The following is a 24997-nucleotide window of genomic DNA, read 5'->3' on the forward strand; positions in this document are numbered from 1 at the left end:
CCTAGCTGCTCAACCACACCACCACAGATAGAGCTCGAGACCTATCTATTTCTGCCTCTATCCATCTTTGGGGACCCCCTGGACTTCCTGCACAGTGTACTTCATTATATAGAGTACCAGCGTCCTACACCTATGATGTAAAGTTTCAAAGATACCCCATGAGATTGTAACTGGCGCTGGAATATCAATGTTCAGCTTAGCAGCTCCTCTAACGAACACCTCATTAAATGTATTTAGATCGTCTATTATAGATACTTTTATTGTTGGAGTGACCATAAGTGTTGGAGTAATCCCTCTTTGAAGATCCTGGGGATGTAGCCCTTATAGGGGATCAACATTTGTGGTGGCAAGATCAAGATCTTCAAGACCTTCGGACAGGCGTAGAGGATCTTGTTTTGGACCTGTGTTGCAATCTACTTCTTGTCTGTGATCTGGATCTGCACGGAGGAGTTGTCTCTCTATGGAACCTGGAATTTGTTGGGGATCCAAGAGAGCTGGCTTCTGCCAAACGTGCTAGAGGAGTCTTGGGGCACGGAGTCGGCTTCGGAGATGGTGTTCGCGGTGGGGACCGTGAAGGGAAATATGTCCTTGAGTACTGTGAATCCGCACTCTGTGGAACAGACCAGTTTTTGACAATTTCCAGTCGTTGGCCGCATGCAGAGGAGTGGGAGGAATCACCTGAAGAGATAGCTGAAGCGTCCTCTGTGAAACTGGACTAGAAGACATGAAATGTGACGTAGGTCTGCCTGCGGGTAAATGCTGCCTCGATGTTCAGCAACAAAGTGATGTCGTCGAAAGTGGTTTTGTGGTTGTTTCACGATTCCTAGGCGGTAAGTGAGGCCTCAGTTTCGAAAGGAGCCTTGCTGCCATCAACGGATATTACCTAGGAGATGTCTGTCTCGACATCGATGGCCACCTAGTTGCCACTGACAGAGTGGTCTGTCTTTACGTCGAGCGGCATCTGGGTACCGACGACGGCGATGTGTGCCTCAATGTTGAGCGCCGCCTGGTTGCTGTCAACAGAGATATTTGCCTCAATGTTGAATGGAACCCAGTTGCCGCAGACAGACGTGTGGCTCAATGTCAAAGGCATCTGGTTGCAACCGACTAAGATGCCTGTCTCGACGTCGAACTGCTCCTGGTTGCCGCCGACAGAGACTGTCTTGGTGAAGTGTTGCTCGACGTAGAGTGATGATGGGGCACCGTTGATGGAGTCTTCAACGTACCATGCCTCGACGTTGAACGGTGATGGTCAGCCATCGATGGAGTATATGCCTGGTGTTCTTGCTTCAACATCTTCCAGTGGAGACCTGCCATCAACGGAGACATTACCTGTGTTGAGATCGAGCAATCGGTTAAATGAGGAAGGGACGTCCCTTGGCGACGTGGGCTTAGTCGGTTAGTGATTTTGTGTCGATGTCAATGGAGATTGTTCTGTTGTAGGGTCTCTTGACTTCGGTCACCACCGCTTCATCATCGATGGGGATGAGGGCACTCTCAACGTTAATCTCAACGGAGAACACATAAGTATATTCCTTCTTCTAGATGTTGATATTGTTCTCCTTTTTTCTCGCCTGCCAAGAGATCTGCCTCTGGATGGAGCTTAGTGAAGAGAGGCAGGTGTCTTGGAGGAAGATGGAAGAGGTCCTCCTGCTGTTTCGGCTTTTTCTCTCTCCTGAAGACCATGCAGATGTATTTTCTCTCTATCTTTTAAAGTTGTTTTCAAGATTTTTTGGTAATGGTGGCGAGGTTGAGGTAGATGAGTATTAGGGAGACATAACATACAGACTGAGTGGGGATGGGTCTATGCCTTCTTTTTATCACAGGCAGGGCACTTGACGAAAAGAAAAGGCATTTTTGACAGGGAAAAATTGAAATTCCTGTCAGATAATAATTAATTTGCACTCTAGGTGGAAAAAGACATAGAATGAAGCAGAGAAAAAATACTTTCATAAAGTAATTTTTGACAAAAGGCAGAAACTGAGAGAGCTCAGTGCTCCAGGATCCTCACTGAAGGAGCGGAAAAAGAACGGACCTAACTGTCACCTTTGGGGCATGATGGGATACAGGAGGTCCTGGAGGTCTTAAAGGCATGGTGTCAGTATTTTCTTCTTATGCTTTTAAAGCAGCCTATTAGCTAACAATGCATCTGTATTCTCTTGCATTTTTCTCTTCAATAAAGGCAATTTATGCACTCTCTCTTTTTCTGACTTACAGAAATGCATTAGACTGGTAGGAGTTTTATCAAGGAAAAACTCAATGTAAATTTGTATTTTTATCCTTTAATGTGGGTTACATATATATATATATATATATATATATATATATATATATATGTGTGTGTATATATATATATATATGTATATATATATATATATGTATATAAAAACTCAATGTAAATTTGTATTTTTATCCTTTAATGTGGGTTACATATATATATATATATATATATATATATATATATATATATATATATATATGTGTGTGTGTGTGTGTGTATATGTATATATATATATATATATATTTATATATATATATGTGTATATGTATATATATATGTTTGATGGCATGTATAGCTGCAGATACACATGCTATGCATTGCTTCCACCATCTAGTGTTGGGCTCGGAATGTTACAAGTTGTTTTTCTTCTAAGAAGTCTTTTCCGAGTCACAGGATTGAGTGACTCCTCCTCTCCTTCATACTGCGCATGGGCATCGACTCCTTTGTCAGATTGTTTTCTTTCCTCTGTCGGGTTCGGATGTGTTTCCTCCCGCTCCGAGATTTTTAATCGTAAACTCTAGATAACTTTCTTTCACTGTCTGTATTGTTTCGATTGCACTTTTCGCCCTTCTGGGCATGAGCGTCAATCTTGGGCCTGTTCGGGCATACTGCATCGAAGCCTGATGGATCGGACTCCATTCCGATTCTGTCCTCGCTGCCACGCAAAATTTCCATGCACAGATCAATACCTGGTATGTAATCTGTGTCTCTCTCCGATCACCGAGAAGAGGATTGTGAAGCCTGTCGATCGTTCCAATCCAAGAAGACGCTATGTTACTGGAGAGCCAGGAGATTGGAGATGGCGTCGGAAAGTACTGAGATGATCGACACACTTGAGGAAGAACAGGCGCAGACGGTAGTTTCCATTCAGGACACCGACACCGAAGAAGACCCGGAGGAAGATAGCCAAATCATCACTGCTGGCTAGCACAAGGGTACGACTGCCCCTACGCCCACTCCAAAAAAGTCCTCGAAGGCCTTGGGTACACCACTGCCAGAGAGTCATGGTTCGACCCGTAAGAAAATACTCGACAACTGACCTTTGGGTTCGGCGCCGAAAAAGGCCACACCAACTTCGATACCAGAGCCGAGCAAAACCACCAAAAGCTCAACTTCCGAATCGATTCGGTGTCCACACTCTTCGGGGTCGAAACCTCGACATCCTGCCTCAGAGCCAAAACAACAGGCTGTATTTTCGGGCCCAAAAAAACTGCAAACTTCGGAGCTCAAAAAGTATTTTTACACAGAGGAACAAGGACTTTCGAGCCACCTAAAGCAGAGCTCCAAGCCATATGATGAACAGTCCTCTAAATTATCGAAACCATCAGAATGTATTTTGGAGGACACTAAAATTCAACCCTCGAAATCATGGATGAGAGACAATCAAGGATCCATATCCATAAAGAGACTGGCAGAATCATTACTGCACCTCCTCCACAGACTAAAAGAAAGTTGGCTTTTCAGGAACATCTATATACTGCTCCACCACCAGCAAAGATTTTTAAATGGAAGGAGAAGCCATTACCTCTGCATACTTCTCCTTATTCACCACAACTTTCTTTTTCACCACCACCCACTATCCCACCGCCTTTGCCTTCACCAGCTCACTCACAAACTTATTCTCATGGTGATATGTTGATCCTTGGGATCTGTATGATCCAGATCCCATACCTGCTAATGACCCAGACTTATATCCTTCCAAACCTTCCCCACCAGAAGACACTACTGCGTACACACAGGTCATCTCTAGGGCAGCAGCATACCACGGGGTACTTATGCACAGTGAGCCTCTGGAAGACGATTTCCTTTTCAACACCTTATCCTCCATGCACTCACGTTACCTGTGCCCCCCAATGCTACCTGGCATGATCAAACATGCAGATAAGATATTTAATGAGCCAGTTAAAGCTAGGGTTTTAACACCACACATTGATAAGAAATATAAGCCTGCACCTACAAACCCTGCCTACATTACCCATCAGGTACCTCCAGACTCAGTGGCTGTCAGTTCCACCAGAAAAAGGGCCACTAGTCAGTCGTCAGGGGATGCCCCTCCCCCTGACAAAGAAAGCAGGAGATGTGATGCTGCTGGCAAGAGGGTAGCTACACAAGCAGCTAACCAATGGCAAATTGCAAACTCATAAGCCTTGCTAGCAAGGTCTGATAGAGCTCGCTGGGATGAGATGCTGGAGCTATTACAACACCTGCCAAAAGAGCATCAGAAAAGGTCTCAACAAATTGTTGAGGAAGGTCAGGCCATAAGTAATAACCAGATAAGGTCGGCCCTTGATGCTGCAGATACAGCAGCTAGAAGTGTGAATACTGCTATCACCATACGCAGACATGCATGGTTACGTTCCTCTGGATTCAAACCAGAAATACAGCAGGCAGTACTGAATATGCCCTAAAAAAACACCTGTTTGGTCCTGAGGTTGACACCACAATAGAAACATGTAGGAAAGACTCAGACACTGCCAAAGCAATGGGAGAGCCTTATACACAACATCTTATAGAGGCTCCTTTCATAAGCAACAATTTAGAGGAGGATTCAAGCCCCAATCTACGGAGGCTTCTACCTCCCAGTCTAAACAAGGGCGACAACAGCAGTACCAGAGAGGGGGGTGTAGAGGTTCTTATAGAGGCCAACACTTCAGAGCCAGAGGCAAATTCCAGGCCTCAAAAAATGTCACTACCCCATCAAAACAGTGACTTCATAAGCAGTCCACAGCCTCACCCCTCTCTTGTGGGGGGCAGACTACAGCAATTCCACTTCCAATCGCAAAATATCACCACAGACCAATGGGTACTCTCAATTACCCGCAATGGCTATTGCCTAGAATTGATTTCGACCCCTCCAAATATTCCTCCTCGTTGTCACAGGTTGTCCCCATAACACAATGTTCTGTTACAACAAGAAGTACAATCGCTACTACTAAAAGAGGCAATAGAATTAGTTCCAAAATCTCAACATTGAACAGGGGTATAACCATTATACTTCCTCATTCCCAAAAAGGATGGCACTCTCAGACCCATTCCAGATCGCAGACCACTAAATCTATTTATCCTGTCAGAACACTTTCACATGGTAACTCTACAGGACTTCATTCCATTACTACAAAAACAAGATTACAGGACCGCATTAGCAAAGATGCGTATTTCCATATGCCCATCCATCCAGATCACAGAAAATACTTAAGGTTTGTAATAGCCGGAAAGCATTATCAATTCAAACAACTGCTCCAAGGGTATTCACAACATGTCTAGCAGTAGTAGCAGCTTACCTAAGAAGACAACACATACATGTCTTTCCTTATCTAGACGATTGGCTAATAAAATCTCATACTACAAATGCAGCCAAATCAACAATATACTGTAAGATGTATCATGAAACTATTGGGAATGATGGCATCCTGCATAGCAATAGTACTGCATGCAAGACTAAACATGAGAACACTACAACAGTGCATCTCACAATGGTCTCAAGCACAGGGTCAGTTGCAGGATCCAGTGTTCTTAGACCGCCAAACGCACAAGTCCATTCAGTGGTGGAATCTCAGCAATTTAATGAAGGGGGGGGTCATTGCAAGACCCTGTGCCTCAGACCACTTTAACAATAGATGCATCAATGATAGGTTGGGGAGCCCATCTCAACAACCTTACCATACAAGGGGAATGGGATTCACATAAACCATTTAGAATTATTAGCTGTATTCCTCGCCCTAAAAGCGTTTCAACCACTTCTCAAACACAAAACAGACAATATGACAACCATGTATTATCTAAAGAAACAAGGAGGGACACATTCATCTCAACTGTCCCTTCTACCCCAAACAATATGGAAATGGGCAATTCACAATCACATTCATCTACTAGCAGAATACATTCCAGGAATACCCAATCGGCTAGCGGATCTCCTAAGCAGATACCAACAGATACACGAATGGGAGATTCACTCTCAGGTACTTCAACAGTACTTTCAAAAGTGGGGGTCACCAGAAACAGACCTATTCGCAACAAGCGAAAACGAAAGAAATGCCAAAACTTTGCATCCAGACACCCACACCCTCTATCCAAGGGCAATGCTCTCTGGATCAAATGGTTTGTGATATTTGCTTACTCTTTTTCCCCTCTCCCGCTACTTCCATTTCTGGTCAACAAACTGTGTCAAACCTCTCTTACCATGATTCTCATAGCCCCCACGTGGGCACGACAACATTGATACACAACACTCCTAGACCTGTCAGTAGTACCTCACTACAAACTTCCAAACAGACCGAATTTGCTAACACAAAACAAGGGACAAATCAGACATCCCAATCCCAGTGCTCTCAAGATAGCGATTTGGCTCCTGAAGTCATAGAATTTCGATACTTAAAACTTCCATTAGAATGTATGGAAGTTCTCAAACAAGCATGCAAGCATACAACTAGACAATGCTATGCTAACAAGTGGAAACTATTTGTTTATTACTGACAATCTAAAAATACTCACCGACTTACAGCATCAATACAAGATATTGTATGCTACCTACTCCATTTACAAGAGTCAAATTTAGCTTTCTCATCAATTAAAATGCATCTTACTGCCATATCAGCATATTTTCAGACTATACAACATACCTCTCTCTTCAGAGCTCCAGTTATCAAAGCCTTCATGGAAGGACTAAAACGTATCATTCCACCTAGAACACCACCAGTTCCTGCTTGGAATCTCAATATTGTACTCACATGACTAATGGGTCCACCTTCTGAACCCATGCATTCCTGTGAGATTCAGGGGCATATTTATACTCTGTTTGCGCCGAATGTGTGTCAAAAATGTTGACGCACATTCAGCGCAAACCTTGCCCCATAGTTAAATTTTGACACCCGACCCGTGGACGTCAAAATTCCACTGTGTGCGTCATTTTTTGGAAGCGGGAAACTGCCTTGCGTTAATGATATGCAAGGTAGGCGTTCCCTTCAAAAAATGACTTTAAGGACTGTGCGCCTTATTTATACCCCAGCGTCATTTTGACGCACAGGAGGGGGTGGGCCTTAACAAATGGCACACAGCCTGATGTGCGCCGTTTTTTAATGCCTAGGTCAGGGCAGGCGTTAAGGTATCTGTGGGCTCAGAACCCTGCCCCCCCTGCCCACCCCTGGAGGACACCCATGGATGGGGGGACCCATCCCAGGTAAGTTAAGGTAAGTTCAGGTAAGTATTTTTTTTTTTTTTTTAAGTGGCATAGGGGGGCCTCATTTTGGCCTCCCTACATGCCACTGTGCCCAATGACCATGCCCAGGGGACAGAGGTCCTCTGGGCATGGCCATTGGGCAAGGGGGCATGACTCCTGTCTTTGCTAAGACAGGAGTCGTGTCAATGGGGATTGTGCTTCAAAAAATGGCGCAAGTCCGGTTTGAGGCATGATTTTTGCCTCAGACCTGCCTTGCACCATTTTTTGACGCACAACGCCCATTGTTCCCTACACCGGTGCTGCCTGGTGTGAGTCATTTTTTTTACTCAGACCAGTCCGCAGCGCCGGCTAACGTCATTCCTTAAATAAGGCGCCCGCATGGTGCGTTGGAATTGCGTTAGCCGCGGTAAAATATTTTACGCACAACTGCGTTGGCGCAGTTGTGCGTCAAAAAGTATACATATGGCCCTCAATTTCTAACTTGGAAAGTTGCTTTCCTAGTAGTGATTACTTCATTAAGAAGAGTTAGTGAAATACAAGCATTCACTCTTGAGGAACCTTTTTTCCAAGTACACAAACATAAACTTCTACTTAGAACTAATCCAAAATTGGTGCCGACGGTTGTATAACCTTTTCACATAAACCAAACAGTGGAATTGCCAGTCTTCTTCCCACAGCCAGATTCAACTGCAGAAAGAGCCCTCCACACTCTTGATCTTAAAAGAGCTCTAATGTATTATGTGAATAGGACAAAAGAGTTTAGAAAAAGTAAAAAGCTTTTTGTTGCTTTTCAACAACAACATAAAGGTAATCCTATGTCTAAACAAGGATTAACTAGATGGATTGTTAAATATATTCAAACATGCTACATTTAGGCAAAACAACAACTTTTAATAACACCTAAGCACTACATGCCACGAACAGATGTACACTGGGTAAGTGACATTTTCCATATAAATTACTACATACATTTTTTTGCGACACATATATGTTTTTAATATGTGATCCGGGGTCCCCGCACATGGGCGGGAATATTCAGTGCTTATGACCATTGATGAGGATCCTCTGGAAGAGAATCTTACTTTCCATACTTTCAAAATGGCTATTATTCGTGTCCTGTAATGTAGTGGCCACCTTGAAATTATACAAATGTTAGTATCTATGCTTCATGGTGGATATCATGTTGAATTTAATGTAATAAATATGATGGCCCTCTTGAATGTATGGAAACTTAACATTTTCTATATTTTGAAGGCGGCATGGCAACGCCAATTCCGATGGATGGTGAGCTGTGGGAAGCGGTATTGGGACAGAGGCCAGTAGAGGAAGGCGAACGGGGAGAAAGGCAAGAGGAAAGGCAAAGGAGGGAAGAAAAGCAATGGAGGGGACAAAGAACCTGACTGTGCTCTGTGTCGGAACAGCAGCATGTTTGTTTAGTGGGAAAACAGAGTTGGGAGGACGTTGGAGAGTGAGGGACAAGCACAGCAACAGGGAGGAAAGCTATCCACTTGGAAACAGACAGAAAACAGAGTCACATAGTCATGAGCAAGGAGCTGAACCTATGCGTACTCCATTCTGCACAGTCCTGTCTACGGCAGACATCTGAATCTGTTGGTAGCAAGACTGCAACCAGGTACACACTCTGTCATGTCTCGAACATTGCAGAGCTGCCCTCACTACACTGTCAAATTCCCTTAAGCAAAATGATAAAAAGGAATATTGCACATTATTCAGGGAACTTGTATGAAAGTTAAATAAATAGAGGCCAGATGAGCTTAATGAAATGAATAATGATTATTTCCCCCTCTCAGGTTTACCTGTGGCTCAGTGACTTTAATATCACACCCTCTGTGGACTGTAAGTCCAACTACCTGCGGGTTTATGATGGAAACAGCAACACCTCACGTGTCATACTGGACAACACCTGTGGGCAGGGCAAAGGACTCTCACTCTTGGCCTCAGGGAACACCTTGCTGTTGGAGCTTGTCCACAGTAGTCCAAGTGCATTAAACAGTTTCCATGCCACTTATAGCACAGGTGAGTCTACACTCTCTCATTATGGAGCAGGTCTCCATCAGACCATATTCATTTGGTGGTTAAGAGGTCTATTGCTTTATTAATCAAAAGTGTTGCTGTGGGTGGGCTTCTTATTAGTCTCTTGAAGTCACTCGGTGCTAAGCTGTAGCCATCAAATCTGAAATATATCTTGGGGGAACCTGTACATTCTCATGGGTGGTGCCAGACACTCACTGGAACCCATTGGCTCTGCACTCCTCCTTTGCTGGAATATGTCACCCAATCATGATGGCCAATTGTTTTGTAGCATGTCACTTTTACCCCTTCTATGATGTCTCTTTACTGGTACTTGAAGTATTCCTCTGGGGTGTCTCTCCTAGAGGAGGAAACTGTCCACTTTAACTGCCCATTGTCTTGAGAGTGTTTTGAGGTGGCGGGACTACCCTCCCTTCCTCAAGTGTGTCTCCTCTTTAGTGCTGAGAGATCCTTATCAAGAATGTCTCCTATGGCTACTGGGACCACTTGTCTGTCTTGCTTGCTCCAGTTGCTCTTCATCTACAGTGTCTGTCCTGAGATGCTCGATATGCACTGCTCGTGGGTGTCTCTTTTAGGGTTTTTGAACTGCCATATCTCTACAGAATCTTTTGTGGAATGGGGGAACATCTCCATGTACAATGTCTCTTCCATAATGTGGAGATGCCTTCCTATAGGATATCTGTCCTGAGATGTTGCAGCAGCCCTTCGTCTAAAATGTCTCTCTTGAGATGCTACAACCGCTGTTCCTCAGAAGGCTCTGTCCTGAGATGATAGGACAGCTGTTCTACAGGGAATTATTCATGATGTGCTAGGACAGTCCCTGGACCTGCCCTTCCTCTAGGGCATCCTTCCTGATTTACAGGGAGAGCCCTTCCTGAGATGCCCAATCAGTCCTTCCTCTAGGAACTATGGCATGATATGCTGGGACAGTCCGCCTTCTGTGGTATCTCTCATGGTGTGCTGGGGCACCTATCATCTAGTGTATGTGCTTTAGGAAACCTGTGGTGATGGGGATCCCTACTCAGAGAGTTTGGTAATGATTAATGGAAGGGGATGAGGTATATTGATGAAAATATAAAAAGCAAAGGACCTTGAATAGGAGGAAGACTAAGGAGGAATGTAGTAGGCGTGGTGGCGGGGAGGATACAGGTGTCCACGCTCCCTAAAATACAAACAAGTGGGAAAAGAAATATCTTTCTTCTCTACTCCAAGTAAATAAAAAAAACACAAGTCTAGTGCAAGCACATTTTTTAAAGAAAACAATTTTTAATTCAAACTTTGATGACAGCAGCTGTAACAGGGTTTTTGTGATCATGATGCTAGTTGTGTAGGTGGTACTTGCAGTGAGGGGTGGGGAGGTGTGAACTAGTAACTGCTTGTGAAGGGTATTTGGGTGAAGATGTGGCTGCAGTGTTCGTGCTAAGCAGACATCGTGACAGCTACAGCACAGGTTTGTAACTTTGTCAGTGAGAATTGTGGTGTAGGTTACGCTGCTTGAATCAGTGGCAAGTGTAGCCAATGCCTTTTTACAATATAGGTTGGTGACTGCTTTGACTTGTCTTCTGGTGGATTTAATGCTTGTTGTGGCGGTTGAAAACACTGCGTTATTGGTTACTGTTTAAACTCCTGTGACATGTGGTGGACATGACACTAGTTGTGTCAGAGGTAGGCACAGGTGCTGCTGGTTACTGTTTAGACACTTGTGGCAGTGTTTGTATTGGAGATGGCACGGATTGTGTCTGTGGTAAGTACAGATGGTGTTGGGTATGTTGTGGATTTGTGGCAGCTGTGAAGTGTCTTGTGTTGGAGATGATGCTTAGTGTGTCAGTGGTAAGCACAGCTCCAGTGAAGATTGGTGAAATATTCAATGGGTCTTGTGGTGGAGATGGTGGTTGTGTTAGCTGAAACTAATGGCACTACAGGTACAGTTTAGTGTGGTGACGCATGATGTGGCAGAGATGATGTTGTAGATGACTATGACTGTGTTAGTGACCACATTGTGTCTGTGGTAAGTACAGATGGTGTTGGGTATGTTGTGGATTTGTGGCAGCTGTGAAGTGTCTTGTGTTGGAGATGATGCCTAGTGTGTCAGTGGTAAGCACAGCTCCAGTGAAGATTGGTGAAATATTCAATGGGTCTTGTGGTGGAGATGGTGGTTGTGTTAGCTGAAACTAATGGCACTACAGGTACAGTTTAGTGTGGTGACGCATGATGTGGCAGAGATGATGTTGTAGATGACTATGATTGTGTTAGTGAAAAGCATATTTGGTACTGGTTACAGAGTTGATTGATGACTGCTGTGATGGGATTGTGGTGGATATGGTCCTGGTTGTGTCTGTGGAAAGTGCAGTAGGTTGATGACAGGAGTGATGGGGATTGTGGCCTAGATAGCGCTGGTTGTGTCTGTGGTAAGCAGAGGGACTGCTGCTAATGGAGTAGACTGGTGATTCTTCTGATGGTTGTTGTTTTGGAGATGACTCCACTTGTGTCAGCGGCAAGCACCCCAGATGCTTGTTAGGCAGAGGTTAGTGGCAGCTGTAATAGGGATTGTAATTAAGATGATGCTTATTTTTCTATTTGTAACCACCGGTGGGATTGCTACTGATGTGGATGGTGCAGAAGATGATGCTCCTTGCGTCAGTGATGAGCGAGCATAAGTGGCGCTGGTCGCGGTTTAGCACGGTGAGCCCTGGGGTGGGATTGTACTGTATATGATGCTGATTCTGTCAGTGGTAAGCACAGATGGTTCTGGTTACCCTGTAGCTTGATGGAAACTGTGAAGGGTGTTGTGGGCAAAATGATGCTGATTCTCAGTGAAAAGTGCTATAGGTGTTGGTTGATGCTGGGGATTGTACTGGAGATGAAGCACCCTTATCGTTATTTAACTGTCTATTCTTTGCAGGAACTGCCAAGGCAAGTATACTTCCACAAATGGAACCACGACATCACCAAACTACCCGAACAGGTGCCCTCCATCACCAGCCTGCAGCTGGACGATCGTGGCGCCACTAGGGCACAAGGTGACTATGGGTGACAGCCATGGGGGCAGGAGTACTCTAAAACCCCACGTGAACCCAGCTTCACCGGGGCTTCTGGCTCAATTGCTGCTCCAGTGAGGGTAATTCCGATGCTCCTAGCCACATTCAGTCCTCTTTCTACATACATGAAGCGCGCAAATACTTCCAATTGGAAAAGCAGCTTTTATGGTCACCACATGTGTATTTACAAAAAGTGTCAGTCTTGAAAGTGCTTGAAGTCTGCACACGTAAATCTCAGCAGCAGGCAACGCCCCAGCTCTAGAGCACACGCATACATATCCTCCTCCCCCTTACCTCTATTAGTCAGAGCTATCTCCTGTCTTGCTAGAAATGAACATGCAAAGTGCCCATTTCTACAGCAGTTTTATAAACCCTCTCATAAAAGCCACTACCTTGCAGGCAGCACACAGACGTCTGTGGGAGGCTCTCAACCCCCGTGCTATCTTACCAGGATTTCCCTGTACATTGCACGTTGCACAGATCTCTGCAACCTCTGTGCATTGACAGAGTGTTGTATGCTCTGACTACTGGTACATTATTGCATGGTTCTGCACAGTACTAAGGTACTTTGTGAAGCGGCTTTCCCTCAAGGACTCCAGCTGCTAAAATCTGGTCACTCTCTGTCAACATCTTAGAAGTGGGATATTGCTGCAGACTAGAGCAGCACCGTGTGTGTACGCTTAATGTCTTAGTAGTGAAAATGCTTAGCATGATGATATCAGAACATGAAGATCAGAATAGATGTGCATCATGGGTTCTACATCTGTAACATCGGGGACTAGTGCAGACCAGAAGAGAGGTGCATCATGGGTTCTACATCTGTGACATAGCTGCGTAGTGCAGACCAGAAGAGAGGTGCATCATGGGTTCTACATCTGTGACATTGGTGCGTAGTGCAGACCAGAAGAGAGGTGCATCATGGGTTCTACATCTGTGACATGGCTGCGTAGTGCAGACCAGAAGAGAGGTGCATCATGGGTTCTACATCTGTGACATTGGTGCGTAGTGCAGACCAGAAGAGAGGTGCATCATGGATTCTACATCTGTGACATCAGGGACTAGTGCAGACCAGAAGAGAGGTGCATCATGGGTTCTACATCTGTGACATTGGTGCGTAGTGCAGACCAGAAGAGAGGTGCATCATGGGTTCTACACCTGTGACTTCGCTGCATAGTGCAGACCAATAGAGAGGTGCATCATGGGTTCTACATCTGTGACATCAGTGCGTAGTGCAGACCAGAAGAGAGGTGCATCATAGGTTCTACATCTGTGACACGGCTGCGTAGTGCAGACCAGAAGAGAGGTGCATCATAGGTTCTACATCTGTGACATGGCTGCGTAGTGCAGACCAGAAGAGAGGTGCATCATGGGTTCTACACCTGTGACATTGGTGCGCAGTGCAGACCAGAAGAGAGGTGCATCATGGGTTCTACACCTGTGACATTGGTGCGTACTGCAGACCAGAAGAGAGGTGCATCATGGGTTCTACATCTGTGACATCGCTGCGTACTGCAGGCCAGCAGAGAGGTGCTTCATGGGTTCTACACCTGTGACATCGATGCGTACTGCAGACCAGAAGAGAGATGCATCATAGGTTCTACACTTGTGACATCGGTGCGTACTTCAGACCAGAAGAGAGGTGCATCATGGGTTCTACACCTGTGACATCGCTGCGTAGTGCCGACCAGAAGAGAGGTGCATCATGGGTTCTACATCTGTGACATTGCTGCGTAGTGCAGACCAGAAGAGAGGTTCATCATGGGTTCTACATCTGTGACATCCAGGCCTACTGCAGACCAGAAGAGAGGTGCATCATGGGTTCTACACCTGTGACATCGCTGCGTAGTGCAGACCAGAAGAGAGATGCATCATGGGTTCTACATCTGTGACATCCGGACCTAGTGCAGACCAGAAGAGAGGTGCATCATGGGTTCTACAACTGTGAGATCGCTGCGTAGTGCAGACCAGAAGAGAAGTGCATAATGGGTTCTACATCTGTGACATCCGTGCGTAGTGTAGACCAGAAGAGAGGTGCATCACGGGTTCTACACCTGTGACATCGGTGCGTAGTGTAGACCAGAAGAGAGGCGCATCATGGGTTCTGCATCTGTGACATTGCTGTGTAGTGCAGACCAGAAGAGAGGTGCATCATGGGTTCTACACCTGTGACATCACTGCGTAGTGCAGACCAATAGAGAGGTGCATCATGGGTTCTACTTCTGTGACATCGGTGCGTAGTGCAGACCAGAAGAGAGGTGCATCATGGGTTCTACATCTGTGACATGGCTGCGTAGTGCAGACCAGAAGAGAGGTGCATCATGGGTTCTACACCTGTGACATTGGTGCGTACTGCAGACCAGAAGAGAGGTGCATCATGGGTTCAACATCTGTGACATTGCTGAGTATTGCAGGCCAGAAGAGAGGTGCATCATGGGTTCTACACCTGTGACATCGCTGCCTACTGCAGACCAGAAGAGAGATGCATCATGGGTTCTACACCTGTGACATTGCTGCGTAGTGCAGACCAAAAGAGAGGTGCATCACGGGTTCTGCACCTGTTAGATCGCTCCATACTGCAGACCAGAAGAGAGGTGCATCATGGATTCTACATTCGTGACATTGCTTCGTAGTGCAGACCAGAAGAGAGGTGCATCATGGGTTCTACATCTGTGACATCGCTGTGTGGTGCAGACCAGAAGAGAGGTGCATCATGGGTTCTACACCTGTGACATCGCTGCGTAGTGCAGAACAGAAGAGAGGTACATCATGGGTTCTACATCTGTGAGGGGGGGTAGTGCAGACCCGAAGAGAGGTGCATCATGGGTTCTACAACTGTGACATTGCTGCGTAGTGCAGACCAGAAGAGAGGTACATCATGGGTTCTATATCTGTGACATCGGGGCGCAGTGCAGACCAGAAGAGAGGTGCATCATGGGTTCTACATCTGTGACATCGCTGCGTTGTGCAGACCTGAAGAGAGATGCATCATGGGTTCTACATCTGTGACATCGCTGCGTAGTGAAGACCTGAAGAGAGGTGCATCACGTGTTCTACATCTGTGACATCGCTGCGCGGTGCAGACCAGAAGAGAGGTACATCATGGGTTCTACATCTGTGAGGGGGGATAGTGCAGACCAGAAGAGAGGTGCTTCATGGGTTCTACATCTGTGACATCGCTGCGTAGTGCAGACCAGAAGAGAGGTGCATCATGTGTTCTACATCTGTGACATCGTTGCGTAGTGCAGACCAGAAGAGAGGTGCATCATGGATTCTACATCTGTGACATTGCTGCGTAGTGCAGGCCAGAAGAGAGGTGCATCATGGTTCTACATCTGTGATATCGGGGCGTAGTGCAGACCAGAAGAGAGGTGCATCATAGGTTCTACACCTGTAACATCGGTGCGTAGTGCAGGCCAGAAGAGAGGTGCATCATGGTTCTACATCTGTGACATCGGGGCGTAGTGCAGACCAGAAGAGAGGTGCATCATGGTTCTACATCTGTGACATCGGGGCGTACTGCAGACCAGAAGAGAGGTGCATCATGGGTTCTACACCTGTGACATCGCTGCGTAGTGCAGACCAGAAGAGAGGTGCATCATGGGTTCCACATCTGTGACATCGCTGCGTAGTGTAAACCAGAAGAGAGGTGCATCATGGGTTCTACACCTATGACATTGGTGCATAGTTTAGACCAGAAGAGAGGTGTATCATGGATTCTACATCTGTGACATCGTTGCGTACTTCAGACCAGAAGAGAGGTGCATCATGGGTTCTACATCTGTGACATCGGGGCGTAGTGCAGACCAGAAGAGAGGTGCATCATAGGTTCTACACTTGTGACATCGGTGCGTACTTCAGACCAGAAGAGAGGTGCATCATGGGTTCTACATCTGTGACATCGCAGCGTAGTGCAGACCTGAAGAGAGGTGCATCTCATGTTCTACATCTGTGACATCGCTGCGTACTGCAGACCAGAAGAGAGGTGCATTGGGAGAGCCCTGTGGATGATGTGTAACAGTAAAAGGGTCTGGCCATTATTAAGGCATCCTGCATTGCCTCCCCACACTGAATGAACACTTCTGGCATGCGATTTGTGCTCTGCTACTCTCACCGTACTACAGGTTAAAGAAATCAAGGACTCTAGAATTAGAGGTTGTTGTTTTCCATACCTTGTGCTCACACCGTGTTAGTGTGTTATTGCTTTGTCACAACGCATAGGGTCTAAAGACATGCACTTTGATGAAGGGTTTACTTCATCAAGTTCAGTGAGGGCACATTTTAGTAAGTGCTTTGATCCTTGTGACCACCATGAAAGGGACTTTCCTGGAGCCAAGCAGAGTGGTGGGTGGATTTGGGAGCTGGTCCAAGGGCTGCTTTGTAAAATGGAATAAGAAGTATATAGAGAGCTCTGTTGTACCCTTATACTAAGTCAGCCTGCTAATATCTGAAGCCAAAGTTGCAGGTAGACACCAGGATACAGGCAGAAAACCCACTGAGATTCTTCTAAGGCCTGTGAGGAGTCAGTCTTTGAATTGCTGAAATGGGAGAGTCAACATTGCTCTTGGAAGAGGGGGAGGCGAGGAGGCAGACTTGCAGCCGATGGCAGTACCGCTGATGACAGGCACCAGAACATATCTAACCCTGTTAGGTGGACCTTCATGCACACATTCAACATTCTTTGCCATAGCACTTCCATGTAAATCCTACCTGTCCTCCCCGAGGACACGCTAACCCACCCTTGATGTGCAGGACTCAAAGAAACAATGTCCATTGTCTTTACTGACTGAATTCATCTCTCTGGGTTTTGCACTGAGAGCCAGGCTGCCCAAATGCTGCTAGCTTTTACAAAGATGCCCATCATAGCCAAGGGCATTAACACATACACCATTTCTTACTCTGTTTACTACAAGCTGGTTGAGTAAAGCAAAGGGTAATGCACTACCTGCTGAGGTCATGTTGTAACCTGTAGACAAAGGTCGGGAGCTCAGCAGCCTTCTGCTAAATCCAGTACATTAGTTTGGTTGACGTGGTTAGTAGCCATATTACAATTCTCTCGTCTAGGTAATGCAGGGCTGGCGAATGCAGGTCCGCGAGGGCCGGATCAGTCTAGCTGTACGAGATAAGCAATGACTTTCCACTTGGAAATATTGCATTCAAAAGTATTGTATGCGCATTCGGATTATATCTGCTCTGGACCTGTCCTTGTAGACTGACACAGAGGGGGTTATTACAACTTTGGAGGAGGTGTTAATCCGTCCCAAAAGTGACGGTAAAGTGACGGATATACTACCAGGCGCATTACGAGTCCATTATATCCTATGGAACTCGTAATACGGCTGGTGGTATATCGGTCACTTTACCGTCACTTTTTGGACGGATTAACACCTCCTCCAAAGTTGTAATAACCCCCATAATCCTCATGGGATAAGAAGTCAACAGATCTGTTGGTTCTGTGGTGCATACATCACCATGCTATCATGAGATATCCAATGCGCTTCTCCCAACCACGTAGCAGATCAACAGCTCAACAAGGCTGTCTGGTGGTCAAATAGCTTAAAGATTTCTGGATCTGTAACATTTTGAGGTCTATAAAATGAATACTGATTCTGCTGGGAAGCGGTAACTCTCTCATCAACCCCTAAATACTCTGCAGTCTGCCCAGTAAGTGAAGGAATTGTTGTAACTGTAAAGATATCCACACTTTTTCATTAGGTAACTGCTGCCTTTGCCCATCTCTTGATGTGCATCCCCATTCCTGGCTGTTTGCTCTCATGGTGCCAGATATCCTGGGGTGCATATTTTGCATGAAACGCTAATTGCAAGGGAGGGAGCCGGCAGACAGTGAGGGCTATAGGTGGGAAGTGGTCTCTTACCCAGTTCAATGCAAGCACTCGAGTGGAAGTCAGAGGATACACCTGAGCATCCAGTAGCATTAGGTCAGAGTTCAATACTCCACTGACCCGACTCAAACCATGAAGAACAAAGTCTCAAGCCTGTGGCTAAAATAGGTTGGTCATAGGATGGCCCAAAGCCCACTCTTTGGGTACTGAAAGCAGGGGGACTGTTTGACAGCTGTGACCTAAAAATCCTTTCCTATTGGTTGTGTTTATTAACTGAAGTGTTATGGCTTGTTCTTTTGTCTTTAAAGCTGAAGGCTTTTAAACATTGAGGGGGTCATTACAACCCTGGCGGTCAGTGTTAAAGCGGTGGTAAGACCGCCAACAGGCCGGCAGAAAAAAAAAATGGAATCACGACCGTGGCGGAAACCGCCAACAAAGACAGCCACTTTAACACTCCGACCGCCACAGCGGTACAAAGAAACAGCGCGGCGGTCACCGCCAACAGACAGGCAGGAGACAATGTACCGCCCACAGTATCACAACCTACCAATCCGCCACCTTTTCCGGGGCGGATTCACCGCAAACAAAAACATGGCGGAAACAGGACTTCGAAGGGAAAACGCTCACCTCTACACACCCCACGAGGAACCAGGACGCCATGGAACCAGAGCTTCACATATTCCCTGCCCTTATCTTCTTGCTCCTCTACCAGGAGTACGAACGCCGGCGGCGAAGACCACGATGAGTACTGCACCTACGACACAGGGGAGGGGGGAGGGATAAAACAGGGACACACACACGCAACACACAACACCCCCACCCTCACCCTCACCCACGACAACACACACACTAATACAGCATGATACATTACAGTTACACCCCCCAAACCTCCCAGAAGAATGCAAAGACAAAAGGAAATTAGTGTAACCATTGTAATCTATTAATATCCAGTACGCAAATATATATATATATATACACTATAAACAAATACATATACACCAAGAATAGTAGTCCAGGTATTGCTCCATTGAAGTCCGTGGAACACTGGACCCACACTGCATGGGTGAAGCCCACATTCAATACCCAAACATGACGGCGAGAACACTGCAGGGGCATCAGATAGAAATAAAACAGGCACCTCAGGGGGAAGGAAAAGGGGGGGCACCTCAGCCGGTTGAGTGCACGACGCCAAATCCACGAGGGGGCCCCATGCCCACGGTTCAATCCTGGGGAGTGCAAAGCCACAGTCTCTCAAGTCTCTACAGTGGGGAGTGCAAAGCCACAGTCTCTCAAGTCTCTACAGTGGGTGGTTTGCCCACTGTTCAATCCTGGGGAGTGCAAAGCCACAGTCTCTCAAGTCTCTACAGTGGGTGGTTTGCCCACTGTGCAATCCTGGGGAGTGCAAAGCCACAGTCTCTCAAGTGGATAACAGTCTCCACTGGTTCAGGAGGGGGCTTTGTGCCCTGAGTGTTTCATCCTGCCAAGGACAGAGGTAGTGGATGCCTTTCTCCACTGGTTCTGGAGGGGGCTTTGTGCCCCGAGTGCTTCATCCTGCCAAGGACAGAGGTAGTGGATGTAAATCTCCACTGGTTCTGGAGGGGGCTTTGTCCCCAGAGTGCTTAATTCTGCCAAGGACAGAGTTAGTGGATGTAAATCTCCACTGGTTCTGGAGGGGGCTTTGTGCCCAGAGTGCTTCATCCTGCCAAGGACAGAGGTAGTGGATGTAAATCTCCACTGGTTCTGGAGGGGGCTTTGTGCCCAGAGTGCTTCATCCTGCCAAGGAGAGAGGTAGTGGGTGTAAATCTCCACTGGTTCTGGAGGGGGCTTTATGCCCAGAGTGCTTCATCCTGCTTGTGGCGGACTCAGTAGCGTCAGTGCCCTTGGCACTTATGGGCCAGCGGTGCTTGTTGCGGCGGTGTCCTGTTCAGCGGTGCTTGTGGCGGCGGTGTCCTGTTCAGCGGTGCTTGTGGCGGAGGTGTCCTGTTCAGGGGTGCTTGTGGCGGCGGTGTCCTTGGCAGCGGTGCCTGTGGCGGCGGTGTCCTGTTCAGCGGTGCTTGTTGCGGCGGGGTCCTTGGCAGCGACTCAACTGCTGGCGGTACTGTCTGGCCCAGCGGGACTGGTGCTGGCGGTCCTTTCTGGCCCAGCGGGGCTGGCGGTCCTTTCTGGCCCAGCTTGACTGGTGCTGGCGGTCCTGTCTGGCCCAGCGGGGCTTCGGGCTGGCGGTCCTTTCTGGCCCAGCGGGGCTGGTGCTGGTGGTCCCTTCTGGCCCAGCGGGGCTGGTGCTGGCGGTCCTGTCTGGCCCAGCGGGACTGGTGCTAGCGCTCCTTTCTGGCCCAGCGGGGCTGGTGCTGGCAGTCCTTTCTGGCCCAGCGGGGCTGATGGCGGTTCTGTCTGGCCCAGCGGGGCTGGTGCTGGCGGTCTTTTCTGGCCCTGCGGGGCTGGTGCTGGCGGTCCTTTCTGGCCCAGCGGGGCTGATGGCGGTTGCCTCCTGGGCAGGGGGCTGATGGTGGTGGCCTCCTGGGCAGCAGGGCTGATGGCGTTGGCCTCCTAGGCAGCGGGGCTGATGGCGGTGGCCTCCTGGGCAGCAGGACTGATGGCGGTGGCCTCCTGGGCAGCGCAGCTGTTGGTGGTCTTCTCTGCCGTGCTGCTCTTCCCAGACTTTCTGAGTTTCTTGTGCCCCTTCCCCACCTTGGAAGGTGTCGCAGCTGACTCCACACTCCCACCTGTACCCTTGGGAGCGGCTTTGGTCGCTGGAGTCTTCCCCCTCTCCCGCCGGGCACTGGCCAACTTTTGATGCTTGACAGGTGGGGGGCTGTCCGTGCTGTGGCTCCGTGCCACACTGGCTGCCTTGCTGCCTGGTGCACTCCAGAATCCGGTGACTACTGGCACCACTGGTCCCAGAGATGTTGTGGCTGAGGTGCTAGGTTGGGACCTGGAGAGTCGGCCCTAGGAGACTGACGGGGTGGGGAAGGTGAGGGAAAGAGGTCAAGGGTGGACAGGAAAAGTTTCTTGGGAACACTGGGACTGGTAGCTGGAGGGGGTTTGGGAGTGGAAGAAGAGGTTGTGGTTGTAGGAGGTGTACGTTTGGTGACTTTGGGTGAAGGTGCATGCGCTGGAGGCTGTCGTGAGGTGGATGGCTGTTGGGTGGGTGTGTGCCTGCGTTTGTGTACCTTGGGAGGTGGCGTCACAGACACACTGGGAGAGGACACAGAGGACGTGCGAATGGTAGTGGGGGTGGTGACTGCACATGAGCGTGGTGTGGTGGTGGGTGTGCTGGTGATGGATGTAGTGACTGTAGATGTAGTGCATGCAGGTGTGAGTGGAGACGAGACTGGGAGGGAAGAGGGAGACGAGGAGGAGGGGGACACAGTGGAGGCAGTGGATGATGGTGTGTCTGCATGTGTGTGATGCTTGCGTGAGTGCCTGTGGGATGTGTGGTGCTTATGTTTGCCTGAGCTTCCTTTGTGTGTTGTGGTGTGAGCATGGTGGTCTGATGGTGTGCTTGGGATAGGCTGAGGTACAGGGGATTGGTTCTGGGTGGAGGAAGTTGGAGGGGGGAGGCTAGAGACAGGGACAATGGCTGCCATCAGTGCTGAGGCCAGAGTCTGAAATGCATGCTGAAGGGCTGCCTGACCAGAATTAATGCCCTCCAAGAATGCATTGGTTTGTTGTAACTGCCTCTCTACACCCTGGATGGCATTCAAAATGGTAGACTGCCCAACAGTGAGGGACCTAAGGAGGTCAATGACCTCCTCACTGAGGGCAGCAGGGGTGACTGGGGCAGGGCCTGAGGTGCCTGGGGCAAAGGTGATGCTCACCCTCCTGGTCGAGCGGGCACGGGGCAAAGGCTGAGGGTCTGCTGGGAGGGCGGTGCTGGTAGGGGGGGTGGCGGTTGTACCTGTAGATGCAGGGGGCACAGATGTGGCCGCCACCACAAGGGAGCTCCCATCAGAGGGCGAGTCCCTATCACTGGTGTCAGCTCCTGTCCCCGCTGTGGAGCTCCCCTCGCCCTCCGTCCCACTGATGAATTCAGAATCCGTAGTGTCGCCCTCCAGGGCCATGTGGGATGCAGCTCCCTCCTGGTCCGGTGCCACTGCTCCTCCGCCTAATGATGCTAATGCACACAAGAACAGGAAGACCACAAAAAGGGGGGCAAGACAGAAGAAAGACATGTTGAGTGCATGTGTTACCGCTACCGTTGGCGGACACAACAGACACAGAAGCCCCCTGCACTACGCTGCGCACTTGGGGTCCACTATTCAATCCCTGGGACATAGCCTACAAGACTATGGCCGACATCTGCACACATGGATGTCACAGGAGTCTGACTAGGTGTAGTTGGCACTAAATACAGGTGGGGTGGGGTGCTACAGGGTCTGCCAGAAGAAGGGGACCTAACTAGCACACTCGCCCTGGCCTACGGAAACCCACAGCCCACCTCCCCCACCCAGACACCTCCACTGCGCGCTGAATCAACTGAATGAGAGTGTACTCACCCCCTTGTGGCTGCTGTGATGCCCTCAAGTGCCCTTCCAACTCCGGGTACGCCACCGCCAGGATCCTGAACATCAGGGGGGTCATGGTGCGACGGGCACCCCTCCCACGTTGGGAGGTGTTCTGCTTTCCCTCTTATCTCATAACCGAGCTTACAGAACCTCTCTGGAATGCACTTCTGAGTTTAAAGAAGACATTTATTGTTATTAAATCCCCACCCACAATTTCCTGAGAGAGGAAATTAGTAGATTGGAAGCACACGTTCAAAAGTAGTCGCAGCAATGAAAGCAAAATATATCAAAGTACTTCTCAGTGGCAATGTACACAGCAAATATAGGGGATTATATTATAGCATAACTTCAAAGCAAAGCATAAAAGTCAAAATTCATCACCGTATGGGCAAGGCGGTAGGGCCTATTTTCAGCTTCATCTTTCTGGGGTCTGCGAGTTGATGACTCCGGTCAACTGCGAGAAAGAGATTCTCTACCCAAGCGGGAGGCAGGCAACTGACGTCTAGTTCCAGTCTGAAGTCAAGCAGATTCAATCTACCTCTCTGTAGCCCAGAGTCATCCTTAAAAGCAAACTCAGTGTGAGAGCCGAAGAACCTTGGAGAGAGGCCAATTCTCCTGAGCTCCCCATTCTCAGACTGGTTTGCGAGGTAAACACAAAATCTACGTGCTCTTATCAGCTAAGGTCTGGTGTGAAGAAAACAGCTTGGTCCATCTTGTGGAAAAACGCAGCTTGGAAAAACACAGCTCATCTGTAATGTCTCAACTGCAATGTCTAACCCTACGTTAAAGCCAATAGGCAGCTAACCTAAATATCAAATGTAATGTCTAATGCCATGTCAAAGCCAATAGGCAGCTAAACTGAACAAAATATATAGGGGGTCATTACGAGCTTGGCGGGCGGCTACCGCAGCCTGCCAATGCGGCCGCACTCCCGCAGACCCCATTACGACATCCCCGCTGGGCCGGCGGGCGCCAACCAAGTTTACGCCCGCCGGCCCAGCGGGGATGAGGCCGCAACATAGGAGCCGGCTCCTAATGGAGCCGGCGGTGTTGTGGCTGTGCGACGGGTGCAGTAGCTTTTCATTGTCTGCTATGAAAAGCTGCCCGGGGCCCTGTTAGGGGGCCCCTGCACTGCCCATGCCCATGCCAGTAGCATGGGCAGTGCAGGGTCCCCCAGGGGCCCCAGGACACCCCTTACCGCCAGCCTCTTGCTGGCGGTGCAAACCGCCAGAAACAGGCTGCCGGTAGGGGGGGTCATAATCCCCAGGGCAGCGCTGCATGCAGCACAGCCCTGGCGGATTATCACCGCCTGGGCTAAAACGGCGGGAAACCGTCGGCCCCGGCGGTGCAACGGTACCACGCCACATTACCCCTGGCGGTCGTAATGACCCCCATAACGTGCTACTGGTGAACTTTGAGCAACTAATATGCACAGTGGTGAAACACAAAGTCATTGGTCAAACACAATTAATAGCATCACAGGAGGCCCTCCCCAGCTGGGCCTCCGCCTTCTTTTTGCTCCATCGGCGAATGTCCTCCCATCTCCTACGGTAGTGGGTGCTCCGTCTGTGATAGACCCCCAGGGTCCGGACGTCCTTGGCGATGGCACGCCAGATGTCCTTCTTCTGGTGGGCGCTGACCTACATGAATTTTACAGGGGAAAAAGAAAAGTTATTACCAACTGCACCATCACAGTCATTGGTCCCCATCCCTACCCTTGCCACTTGGCACATGCCCTCACCGTTGTTTCATGCACACCACATTCTCCCCCCCCATCTTTCATCCACCCCACTCCACACAGGCATAGCCCATACAGTATGCTCCCAGTGTACTTACCTGTTTGTCTGGAGGACCATAGAGTAGCGTGTACTGGGGGAGGACCCCATCCACGAGTTTCTCTAACTCCTCCGTGGTGAAGGCAGGGGCCTTTTCCCCAGACGCACGAGCCATTGTCTCTTCCAGACTGAGGTCCCAGCAGCACTTGCAGTGTAGGTCCTCTCCTGTCGAAGATCAGGTATCGAGTGATTGAACAGATAGAAAATGGCGGTGACGTCCGCAGCGGTGCGTACCGTCACCGCCGGGGTACATCGTCATTGGCTCCTGGG

The 24997-nt window shown here is 48.5% G+C and overlaps 1 protein-coding gene across 2 annotated transcripts in view; it reads left to right on the forward strand.

Annotated features, from left to right (window-relative positions):
* Positions 1 to 24997, forward strand: part of LOC138287308 (astacin-like metalloendopeptidase) — a 181891-nt gene that overhangs the window by 151299 nt on the left and 5595 nt on the right. Inside the window, exons 10-11 of one of the 2 annotated variants that reach the window (XM_069227664.1) lie at positions 9269 to 9494; positions 12412 to 12529. In XM_069227664.1, the coding sequence (XP_069083765.1) occupies positions 9269 to 9494; positions 12412 to 12521 (336 nt within the window). In that variant the 3' untranslated portion in view covers positions 12522 to 12529. The remainder of the gene's footprint in view (positions 1 to 9268; positions 9495 to 12411; positions 12530 to 24997) is intronic. The other variant, XM_069227665.1, reaches the window with a different exon arrangement.

This window comes from Pleurodeles waltl, chromosome 4_1 (genome assembly GCF_031143425.1).
Source record: "Pleurodeles waltl isolate 20211129_DDA chromosome 4_1, aPleWal1.hap1.20221129, whole genome shotgun sequence".
Lineage (NCBI taxonomy): Eukaryota > Metazoa > Chordata > Amphibia > Caudata > Salamandridae > Pleurodeles > Pleurodeles waltl.